The 12,591-nt window shown below is 36.2% G+C and overlaps 1 protein-coding gene across 2 annotated transcripts in view; it reads left to right on the forward strand.

Annotated features, from left to right (window-relative positions):
* The window catches only part of LOC141911713 (syndetin-like), a 74,575-nt gene that overhangs the window by 35,032 nt on the left and 26,952 nt on the right, over positions 1 to 12,591 (forward strand). For both annotated transcript variants that reach the window (XM_074802726.1, XM_074802727.1), the window contains exons 13-17: positions 8,387 to 8,566; positions 8,954 to 9,018; positions 9,294 to 9,373; positions 10,366 to 10,457; positions 11,218 to 11,364. In XM_074802726.1, the coding sequence (XP_074658827.1) occupies positions 8,387 to 8,566; positions 8,954 to 9,018; positions 9,294 to 9,373; positions 10,366 to 10,457; positions 11,218 to 11,364 (564 nt within the window). The remainder of the gene's footprint in view (positions 1 to 8,386; positions 8,567 to 8,953; positions 9,019 to 9,293; positions 9,374 to 10,365; positions 10,458 to 11,217; positions 11,365 to 12,591) is intronic.

The following is a 12,591-nucleotide window of genomic DNA, read 5'->3' on the forward strand; positions in this document are numbered from 1 at the left end:
TTAAACTGAAATGTATGACTGGTGGGCCGACAGTAGTGATTTTAAACAGCCAGCAATAAGTTGTTTCAATGATTCTCTGTGAAAATCTGACTGTTCTTTTGTTGATTTTACTTTCTCAAGCGAACGAGTAAGCCACCCTGCCAGGCAAGCGCAAGTGCCCTTTAATTTCTGTCTTCTTTCGGCTGTTGACGGTTGATCCTCGTCTTGAGACATCATACAGCGGATTTAAAACTTCATGTTGTAGACGGAGACAACATGAAAGACTAAATGCTTCGGCGTAATTTCAAACTGGTGTTTATTACCGTTTTCTACAATACAAATTAACATTTCTCATTATGACAATCAATTATAAATACTATTTGATATGCTGGGTATATTTTCATCGCAGAACTTTAAACCAGCATCTGGTGTATCACAGTACCGGTTGTCGAATAGGCCGAACTGCAATGAAGACTCCAGTCCTTTATACTGATTCCAAGAGACAACCATCGCAAATTCTGTTGTCATCAACAAACGTCACTGGTTTTTCTTGCAAATCAGCAGGGCCATATATAATGAAAAAAAGTTAATCCACAATCAGGTAAAAATTATAAAATGTCATAGGGAGTAATGCACTGTGTTCAATCCGTATTTCATTATTCGTGACATCACTCTCTAGCGCTGTGTCGAATGCTGTCGAATTCGATTTTATAATGGCTGCAAAGTATAGTGATATCAATGAAATTGCGCAGATCAAAGCGCTTTTCAAAGGGTGTGGGATAATTAGGTTATTGCACGGTGGAAATCGAGGCGAGTTAGCTACTTAATACCATAGTAACATTGAACTTCGAATTGTCACTATGTCAACTATCCATTCTCTCACTCTAACAAACATTTGAGCAACCGGCCCTAGGTCTGGGTCGATTCATAACAATTGCGATAGGCTTTCTTACAGAGCTTCGTCCGAGTAAGGTATACATCTTCCATATTTCTCCTTGGTTTATCGGAATTTTCTCTACTCTTCACTAATCACATTTTTGAAATATGGCTCTAATTCAGAGATGCTAGTTTTCCGGAAATATCCGGAATTCCGGAAATTTAGGTGACCAGTAATGGCACGGACCGTAAAAGCGTTCGTTTGTTTGTACTCGTCGTCGCTTCTGTGTTATTTTATCTTGGTCTCCGTTTCCGAGGATGTTCTGCTACAATGTATATATGTGCGCTTGTTGTGGTATCTGTGCGTGCGTAGACGGAGCGCCACTGTTGTGACGCCATTTCCAATTGAAAGGCAATTATCTTTACGCGCCGTTGTACATCGTCCCGCTGACGGCCAACAATGTGAAGATGCACGTGGTAATAATTAAGGTAATATTTAATAAATATCATCTTAATTATAACCACGCGCGTGCTATTTCCTGAGGCACGCAGCTTTGTAACTTTCTTTTTGCGGGACGGTCTGCAAAATGAGCACGCACGGAAAGATTGTCAGTCGGGAGTCGGCCGATATAAAGGCAATTGACAGCGGTATAAAAAATAAATTTAACTGGCAATGGCTAGAGTGTAAGGACAGTAACAGGTCTACTTATCGAACTACATTCGTAAGATAGACTTAGCTGGCGTGGCGTACAGTGTCGTTTGTAAAGACCAGGTCAAATACGGTAGTGGCGGGAAAAAAGATATTCTTCGTCACCCGGATAGCGCGCGGCATAAGAAGGCAGCGAGGGATGTGAAGCACAACGAATGCCTGCCGTCGTATTTTCAGATGAAAGATGCCGATCGTGACACTGCATCTCCGGCGATGCAAAGACGCCCGTTCTAAATTCCGGAATTTTGGTACTTTGGCCCTAGCATCTCTGCTAATTGAGGGAATGAAAGTCACTCAAAGCTTTCAATATCCAGATACATCTGACAACAGAAACAAAAGAATTTTCAATGAAAATTGGAAATCTCTTTATTAGGAAAAAAGCATTAGCAAATTTACAAACTATACAAGATAATTCTGATATATTTATAAACCCTAGAATTGTAAACCACGTGGAAGGTGGATATTCTGCCAATGGAATATTTTAATATAATTCATGTCATACATTCAAAATACAGTTGATACTTTCTGAATCATTTAGGACCAGTGATTTTCGTTATTTCAGTTAGGCGATAATTCAAGTTCCACTACGGAAATTCATGCTATGTTTCATACAAATTGTGTAAAGATTAGCTGACTTGAAACTCGATGCGTTTACCATCCCAAATCAAATATGTTATACCGGTAGTCATTGGATTGTATGATATTAGGTCAACTGCAGATATAACAGAAACTAATCAAATTTTTAGCATTGGTTGACGTCTATGACGTCATGCCATTGCTAGTAAAATGGATCGAAAATAGTAGTACGAAAAAATAGCGCCGACTCTTCTCATTTTCATAGTAACTTCAAATTGTCACTCCGTTCACGTAAAACATTAGATACAGCTGAAAATTACTAAAAAAAAATGTTTCAATTATTCCCCACAACATAGCATCGCCAGATTTCTGATTTAATGGTCCAAAAAGTTATTCGATCACATTTTTCTCATTCATTATCTGGTAGATGAGAGCGGGTTAAACAATCGCGTAGCGATATGTCCGCATCGACATTGGCAGTAAAGAATGGGGAACAGCCTCTTCTGAATAGAAAAACATAAAATTATGTACCTCCGCTTTATAAATATCACAGTGTTTGGATATCACTGTTATTCCAACTATCAGTATCCATGGGATTATTTGGGATTAATTCTCAGCGTCAGAATACGTATTTCTAGAGCAGTGGAACGGCAGCCTACTCGTGACTCGTCGTCTATATTCTAATATAAGTTTTCACTTTAGGACGCCCTACCCGCCTGCTGCGCACTCATAAGGCGGTAGCACCCTCTTACGCACTCGGCAGAGATTCGCTTTGTAATGCGCGCCGGGAAAAAATACCTTTGATTATCTTTTGCGTGCGTTAAACAACAGTGATTGAATTTACGCGTTGTTTGTCGTAAATTGCAATATTGCGATGGTTATTTGCCGCTGCTGTAGTTTTTTGGAATTGAATCGAGCGGCCTCGGTAGCTCAGTGAGATAAGGCGTGATGCTGTTGAATCCACTATCAATGCTGAGTGAAAAGTGGGTTCGAGTCCTTCTGGCTGCGAACAGTGTGCAGGCAACACTTCAAAAGCCGTACCGTCCACAGGGGCTCGTATCAGAGTTGTAGGTTATGTCAAAACCATAATCTGTTAATCCAATGTATATAGTCTATATAAAATAACAAGGGGGCTAACGACGCTCACAAACTACTCAACTTCAGTCGCTTACTTTTTCGTTATTTCTCATCCGATTTTGATAATCCTGGCATGATATGAAAGCTAATAGCTTCCTGCTTCTAACGAAACTAATCCCGTTAACTTCCGAAGCATAGTTCGTGAATTATATGTCTTTGAACGCGAAATTAGGGCCGAAATCGCCTGGACCGAAAATACCACAGTATAATCTACCAATGCTTCAAGGCCCATGGGCCTCTTGTTTAATCATTATGTTCTAAACGTGAAATCAATGGCCTACAACAAATATACCTGATAGGGATGAGATTAGTGTACAAAAATACACCATTTACTTATTTTCACATCGTTAATTCTTGAAAAACCTTCTCCACATTTTCTCCTGTAATCCAGGAAGAAAGCCACTAAATATTTGGATGGATATATAAAAGCTGTGGGTACTGGAGTGTGTTATGGGTAGTGTAGTGTGATCTGTGTGCATTTGTGGCCAGCACACAGATCACATTGTTCATTGGGGTTTAGTCCAGGACTCGCGAGATTTTCAACAACACGGAAGTAACGTGTAATAAATGATGACTTGAATTGCATGACTACCTACCACCCCTCATTATTGTTGGAAAAGTAAACGTTCCGCACTGACTAAAAATTAGTAATAATTGATAAAATTTTAGAAATGGCCAGAATTGTAACTTAGGTTTTATCTCATTTTTATTTCACAATTGCGATTGGTATAATTTTTTTTAAAATGGCCGTTAAGGCTTCATGTTTCGTCTGCAATTCACTGCAAATAGTTACGCAACTACGCACATTTCAGTGTTTTTGGCAGCTGTACACTCAATCGGCACCGTTCGTGACTGGCTTCACTGCGGAAATATCATTAATTAACATCGCCATATCACATCATCAACTTATATTGTGCCTTAAAACCCTAACAGCCGAAATAATTGAAATGCACACACGATTTCTATCATCGAAAATTGAGAGAGTGGCTGTGTTTGTGTTCTGCTGCTTCGCGTAAATCCTGCGCGGTGGCGCAACCGCGCGGAGTGGGGCCGATACGTCTAGTTCATTACATTTCTGTGACAGGTGTAAGACTGGTATGAGGGAAATTCTAACATTTATTCAGATCGGTCATTTTTCATTTTCTGCTTTAACATTTCATATACTGGTACCTATACAAATTTGATTTTGTTTAAACATTTTCTTCTAAACAGTAATCATTGCGCTTTAAAAAAAGGAGAAATCGATCAGAACAAAAACAAGCAATCATTGAAAGAATACTCCACATACGGATTATCAATATATAGATATTATTCATATTGGGCACAGTGCTTAGTGGGCAAAAACAAAGTTTCACATATCTTTAATTAGGACCATGGGTCCAGTACGACCAAATGAGTAATTTTAGTTTGAGCGATAAAATGTATTTTTCTTGGATTGAAGATCACTATCTTGGTGCACTCCGTATTATTTGTGCATGTCCAACTTGGTAATGAGTTTCTCCAAAACTCACTCGCATTGCAAAACAATCAATACTATGTTCTATATGTACGTTCTTGATAATGACATCACTGGGATAGCCCTACAGCATCCAACATTGAAATTGGTTGCTAAAGGGATTACCCAGTGATTTCATTATCAAGAAACATGGTAAAGCATCGATTAGTAGAATGGGGGAAAATTCACTTGCAAAATGTACTTCCAAACAGCTTTTTAAAGCTAGAGCACGAAACTTTCCGTATAAATTCAACCCCTATTTCCCCCTAATAACAAAATATCAGCTGTGTTCATCCAGTGGTTAAAATTTGTGCCATCCAGTTGCAAACAGAAAGTTACTTTAGAACCATTCTACAAGAATCAAAACATTTGATCCTAAAAGGTTTACAATTTTTCATAGACAATTCAATTCATCAAATTTTTCACATCTATCTCACCACATAATATAATAAATGCCATTCATATGGCATGGATATACTGTCAAAATTAGAATAGCAAAATTAGAATGACGCGTCAAATTTACTCTATTTAGAATTTAATATATTTCATAATACATTTTAAAAACATCTATTGGTTTTCTAATTGTTTTGCCTGTCCTTCAAAAAAACGCTTTGTCTCGCGGTAATTCAATATAATATTGTGACATACAAAGAATACCCCCAGCCCTCGCTTCCCTGCGCATGTGGCCCAAATTATTGTGACCGTATGACCAGTCACGGGGCTGCGGGCAATTGCCAAGCACTGGGTATTCTCTGGTAACCGGTAGACTGTCACTGGGCTCGGGTTGATCTCCAGTTCAGTATCCGTCTGCCATGCTAACTGGCACGAATCGTCTGATTTGGATGAATGGGAGATATCGTCATCGTCGCTTCAGGTCTGGTAGAGATTCCTCGGTAACCATTGAAGAAACACTATTTCATGTTGTAACGATAAAATAGAGAATCGCACACTGATAAAACGAAAGATGAAGTCCGAAAGAGATCCCTCAGGTTTATTTGAGACCATGCCTTTAAGAAAATGAAATATATTTGTTCGAAAAAAAATATATATATTTCTGATTTTGTATTGATTTTGGAATATATTTTTGCGAAAAAAATATTTTCTTCAATGCATTCCGAATATTTATTTTTGAAAAACTGTATTTTTCCATTTAGTGTTTTCGTGAAAAAATATATTTCTAGAAACGAGTTTCAAATATATTTTTATATTCTAAAAATATTTTTGTTTTTGAGTTTTCGCGAAAGATATATTTTTGAAAATGCGTTTCGAATATATTTATTTTCAAAAAATATATTTTTGATTCTGTGTATTTCGCAATATATATTTTTTTCATTGCGAATATATTTTTTTGCATTTGAAATATATTTCTCAAAACATTTTCAGAAATGTATTTCATTAATTCCGGAAAAGCATCCATGAAGTTGTTGTGCAGGTTTTCCACAGCATATTCTTCCCCCTACGATTCAGGTGTCCTATGAAGATCCAAAAGAACTATAAACATAATCATAATATGAAACAATTTTTATTCCAATTAAAGATTTTTTTTTAAATCTTAAAATAGGGATTGTCCCTGTTATTTATTTGGTTGGTAAATTTTGTTTGATTTTCTGATTGAGTGTCCCTTACAGACCTACCACACCTGCTGGGTGCGAAACAGGGGGTTTGATTTTGAAATCGGAAATCAAAGTACAGAAATAGTTGTGTTATCGGCGGTCGAGTTTACATATTTTTTTTTTGTTGTTGTTTAAATCGAAGTACATGATTAAATTAAAGATTTTAGCGTATCCATCTAATCATTCACTCGGGTAATTCTGAATTCATTCCTGCCATTTTATTACCTACATTTTGTTGATAGAAATTTAAATGAGCAAAAATTAAAAAAAGACAATTCAAAATAACAAGGGGTCACGAGATTAGATGTCAATGGCAAACTAGGGGTCCAGGGATAGTATGCCCACTTCTAACTCTATAGGGTAGATATACCATTATACTAAATTTCAAAGTAATCCATTGAAGCATGCCGAAAGCTTCAAAATTTTGATTTCATCTATGGATGGACAGACGAACACATGAAAAGTAAGTGTAATATCCCTGAAGGCTACGCCCTGAAATGGGCTCCTTTCATATATTACAAATATGAATAATAAAATTCTACATAATTTCCATTCATAGTTATTGTGGTATATTTGAGGCTTAATAAAATAGTTACCAAGGTATCTGACGCAAAAAAATTATATAGCATGTTGTGGATAACTTTTGGGCCTATAAAGTAAAAATGAATAATTTGGATATAAGTGAACTTGAGGTCAAGGTCACATAATCCAAGATGGCCGCCATGAAAAAAATTCACGGAAAATAAGATAAGGGTGAGATGCCTTGCCAAACACTGATTATTTACTCACTCACCAATTTACTCAATTAACCTGTCCTCCTCTGTATATATACCCGTTTTTAATCTTATCTCACACCTGACGATGATCTCTAGGGTGAGATCGAAACGTTGTCTTTTATATATTTTTGATTGAATAAATAAATTCTGGTTTTTAAATTCTTTTAATCTGTAAATAGTTGGATTTTATCTTAATATCCGTTCACCACGTTTGAGTGTGGTTATCGTTCACGGAAAAGTTTCAGATAAACTGCTCTGTCTTCCAGGAAAATGCACTGATCTATTCCATTTCAACTGAAATTGTATGCCATATATCCTTACTTTATGCAGTACAAATTTCAGAGCAATAAAACAACTCAAAAGTTTATTTTTCCACTCATTTACTCATTTTTCCACCGATTTGGCAGAAGGCCGAATGTAAGGGGTTTCATTGGGTGATAATTCAGGCCTCAGAAGATCGATACCTATGTATTTGACACTGATATGTTATGTACCATGGTTTTGCCAATTATTGGGTCTAAAAATTAGACAAATAGTTTGCATATATGTGACCTTTAGGATGGACAGTTTCTGGTTCTTCATTATTGTTATTGGTATCCATTGCCATGACAACCGTTTCAGCAGGGTCTAAAAACTGTCACTGATTTCATTTTCATCATCATCGAAATCATTGCCGACACTATACCTATTTTCTGACTAAGTCTCATCATCTGAACTACTGCTGTCATATTCGTTGTCACTCTCGTTATGTTCACTTCCAAATTCCAAGTCACCGGCATCACTGTCAGCATCATTTACAAGCTGTTGAACCGTTTCATCCAGCCAAATTGCTTTTTCCTGGCTACTGCCATCTTGGATTTTATGCAGATGGCAGCACCGGCTGATATAGATAGATATGCCCTGCTAGGAGTAGGGTTAAGTGATACCATATCACATACGGTACGGGTATGCTAGCTTGCCTGTTTGTACCTTTTGTTATACGGTAGTGGTATTGTAAGGGGTAAGGGTGTAATTGTTTTCAACTACCTGAATGGCCGTTGGATCAGCTCACACCAATACCTATCAGCTTGTAAAAAATCACAAAAACAGTAACTTCCGAGTTAAATAGGGCTGTTACAGCTATAAATAATATAGTTAATTATTCCTCATCGATTCTTTGAGGTAATCTTTTTTTTCAAAATTGTTTCCTAAGCAAAGCCAATGATTCTTCGAATATTTTCAACAGGAATTTCGTTTTCTTCGTGAGCAATTGGAAATGGGCACTGAGAGCCCAATGTTGAACCACAAACCAGACCTAGAAAAATCTGAGCGAGTCAAATATTTCCAACAGTACCTTAATGGTGGCAATCCATTTGCTATACGACTTGATGAAGAGGAAAACGAAGATGTGATGGAAATAAATGGGGTTTGTACTCTTAAATAGTTCTACTATTCAGCATGATACGCATTTTCCGGTTAGGCCTACTTCATCACTATCATATTATGTAGTGTATAATGTAATGGTACATCAGAAGAGTCTGCTCATGCAGGCTATTGCATTCACTTATTTGTAAAGGTATTTACCCAAGACACATCTACCAGTATAACCGTAAATCAAGGTGGGCGATTGAATACTTTTATTCAATGTTTATGATTCACAAATGTTTGATATAATTGCCAAATTTTAGTAACTGATTGCTGGATTCACTTATTGTGTCACCTTCACTGAATACATTCAAGAAAAACTTACATCTTTATGTCATGTGACATTTTTACATTGTTTTCACATCTGCTCAGAATATTTTTCTTTCAGGAAGCTAATTTCAATGAATCTGGTTCAGAGTCAGACTCAGAAAATTATGCTGTTAGAGAAACAAGGTAATTATTCTATAATCATCTATATAATAAGAAGCGGTGTGGGTTGTAGCAATATATGATTCCATCAGAAACAACATGTCATTTATACCTTTCATGTATATTAATTGGGTGAATGAACAATTTTTGTTGGTACATGTATATAGATTTTATCAATGACAACTAATTTCTCGACTCCATTAATGTTTTTTCACCAACCATGCGGCTAGGTTGTCCCATCATATGTTAGGTCAATAAGATCTCAATATTTTATTTGATTGTTTTAAATCTGATTCAAGGTCAAGTCGATCGTCTGAGAAACTAAATACCGATACTCCACTCATAACAAATACTACATTGACAGTTTTGAGATTATTTGGTAAGATTATATATGAATTTGTATCTAATATTTTATTACTGGGTATCTTCCCTCAGCAGGGATCCATGCCTGACGGCATTGCTCGGGTTATTCTATTAAGCAATTTTGCTTTAGCAATTATATTATGGGTGGTGCCACACATTTTTGTGCTGCTCAGGTACTTAGACCATCGTTATTAGTTGAATTACAGATCCGTTGCAAAATTTTTCCGATTCGGGTTATAAAAAGTAAACTTTATTTTAATTTTTTTTCCTGCCACCCTCTTATTTTTAAGCATAGATATCGAAATGAAAACAAACAGTCATAATTTTTCCACTCTGCATCATCTTTTGACATCACATGCAAAAAATTGGGGTTACATCGGGTGTCGTAATGGATATATTTGTCAGGTTTGTTCAGTAAATAGCAGGACTTGCAAAAATGGTGGCGTCAGTTATGGATTTAGGCAGTGAATAGACAGTATTCGGGTATCATTATCCCATAACACCTCCAAAATAGAGCTGATTAAGTTTAATTCAATCGAATCTCTTGCCTCGATGACTGAATTTGTAATGAATTCAATGGAGAAATTTTTTTTCTAATTTTTATTTTATTTCCTAACTCCGCAATTCTTTCTAGTCCATCAAATCCTGAATCCAACTTATTATGCAAAACAGCCTTAAGAACTTGCACATTGCTCATTGAACTTCTTTATGCGATATCAAATTACTCAAAATCATTATCAAATTTTTTTCTCGAATTCAATTTTTCTGCAATTCAAGGTTGTTTGGTCTCGAATTCAATTTTTCTGCAACTCAAGGTTGTTTGGTCTGACAATATGGCTAATTGGGCAGGGTTCGTACAGTTGACTCGTCTTGTTGCCATCGGGTTTGAATTTCTGCAAAGTACTAGGCCTTTATGGTTTTGAGCGTATTTTGATACTTTGCACTAGTGCTGTTACTAATAGACTGATGAGTCGATCAATATATCTAAAAAAGATGTTGATATTGCAGGTAAATACATGCAGATGATGAATGTTCTGAAACCAATTGCGTTTGATGTATTAATTTGCATGACTCAGCTGTTTGATTACTATATTTATGCAGTAAGTATCCATTTTGTAAAGGCTCTAATGAATATATGCTTAAGGTTCATTTACATATTTTTGACATTTTGGCTAAGTTTTTTATGGACATTCGTGTTTTCTCTCAGATTAAATAGGTCCAACCTTCCGAGTAGATTTGGGAATTTCATTCTGTGTTTTGATTGATAGGAAATGAATGGATCTCATTTGAATCAGTTTTTCTCACGACTCACCATACCAATGATTGTGGTGAACAAATATATTTGCGACGTAAAAATACGTCATGCATGCTGAGAGGTCATTATTTTGCGACGTAAATATATTTCACCAATGGTAACGAAGAGGTTGATTAGAAATAAGAAGATAAATTAGTGAAGTTTTATGGATGGGTTACCCTAGTGACCGTGAGTGACTGATTGGATTTCGGGTCCTGTAGGTCAAAGGTCAAGGTCAACGGAAGCTCTTGTATTTTTCATTTCCGGGCTCTAACTCATGGTTTTAGGTCACTAAGTGCAATTTTAATGGATTAGTTATCCTAGAGACTGTGGGTAACTCATTAGATTTCGGGTCCTCTACGTCAAAGGTCAAGGTTACTAGTAGCTGTTATGTATTTTCATTACCTGCCTTCATAAATGGGTCGACATAAACTCGGTGTATTTTAAACTCAGGCTCATCTGTGTGAGCATAAGTCGTCTTCAGCGACATTCTAGTTTTAAAGAATTATGAACTAACTCAACTAATAGATCTGCAAGAGTTAAGAAAGCAATTTTGTTTGTTTCAGGTATACAGCTTTTTTGCTCTAGACCAAACTGAGCAAACCGAAGCGTCAATGAGCAACCAGCTACTAACAACACTTAAACGTATTCGCTCCAGTTTAATTCTTGAAGAAACAATTCCTGGTTGTGAGGCAAACATTGATGAAGTGAGGGTAAGATTTTTGGAGATGAGAACAATTTTTCTGAACTATGAATGATCTTGTCAACAATAATTGATACAAGATCTGGCTTCGAAAGTAGGAGAATCAGATCGACAGCAGACCTGCTTACCCCTATGGGATTTCTGTATTTGCTACGGATTTTAATTGCTAAATACGGAAGTACAGATGTTCCGTAAAAACTACGGGTTTCCTTTCGTTCTTTTCAAAATACGGATTTGTTTTATCTTCCTGTATCAAATTTGGCTATAGTATATCATCACATCTGTGAATAGGGTTATGAACTTTAAAAAACGGGAGTATGGGTTCGTTTACTTCTACTGCTCGTAAATCGGGTCAGAGTATTGATTAGCCCTGAATTATGGCAATGGCGTACACGTGCGTCCATCTATTCTTTCACTACATTGCTGCTATTTGTGAACAATATAATCTCTTTACACATGCTATAGAGACAGTCACTCATGACAGCATACCAATGCTCACATTGGCACGCGCGTTTTGATTACGTTTTCATGCAGTGTTTGAATGAAAAGTTTTTAAAATAGATAAACTTTCAATCAATATTTTATCGTGACCTGAAAAATACCAACTAGTAGACAAGTACGAATAAATGTTGAGATAAATATTTCTTCAGGTGGTAAAACCTGGGGTTAAAGACTCATTAACTCAACAGTGGTTTTTACTGTATTTCGTGTGGCCAGGCTTTTTTATTTTGATGGTAGGTTTAATGTCGATGGCGAAATAAAAATAAAAATGAAATTGTTTTTTGTATTTTTTTTTTTAATGATTAGTTTTCTGACTTAATTTGATAGATATTTTCACCCTTGGGGAAAACCCACTACTCAACCTTTCATCACCTGATAGTTGAACATACTGTCTGTTAATTAAGAACACTAGAGATTTTCTATCCTTCCGATTCTCATTCGGTTCTCATTGACCGGAGGAACAATGAAAAATTTAAAAAGTAAATATTCAATTTTATTTTTTTTTGAACTACTGATACTCTAAAGGAAACTACTGATTTTATGATATAAAACTACTGATGCTTAATTGGAAACTACTGACAGACAAATATTCATTAAAACTACTGATATGAGCTTATTTTTACTGAGATAAATATGCAATACTACTGATGTTGAAATTTTGGGGTAAGCAGGTCTGCTACAGCAAAAGCATTTCAAAATGCTGTGGGTTGTTAAACCAAAGACCATCAGCATTTTA

Source organism: Tubulanus polymorphus, chromosome 10 (assembly GCF_964204645.1).
Source record: "Tubulanus polymorphus chromosome 10, tnTubPoly1.2, whole genome shotgun sequence".
Classification (NCBI taxonomy): Eukaryota; Metazoa; Nemertea; class Palaeonemertea; order Tubulaniformes; family Tubulanidae; genus Tubulanus; species Tubulanus polymorphus.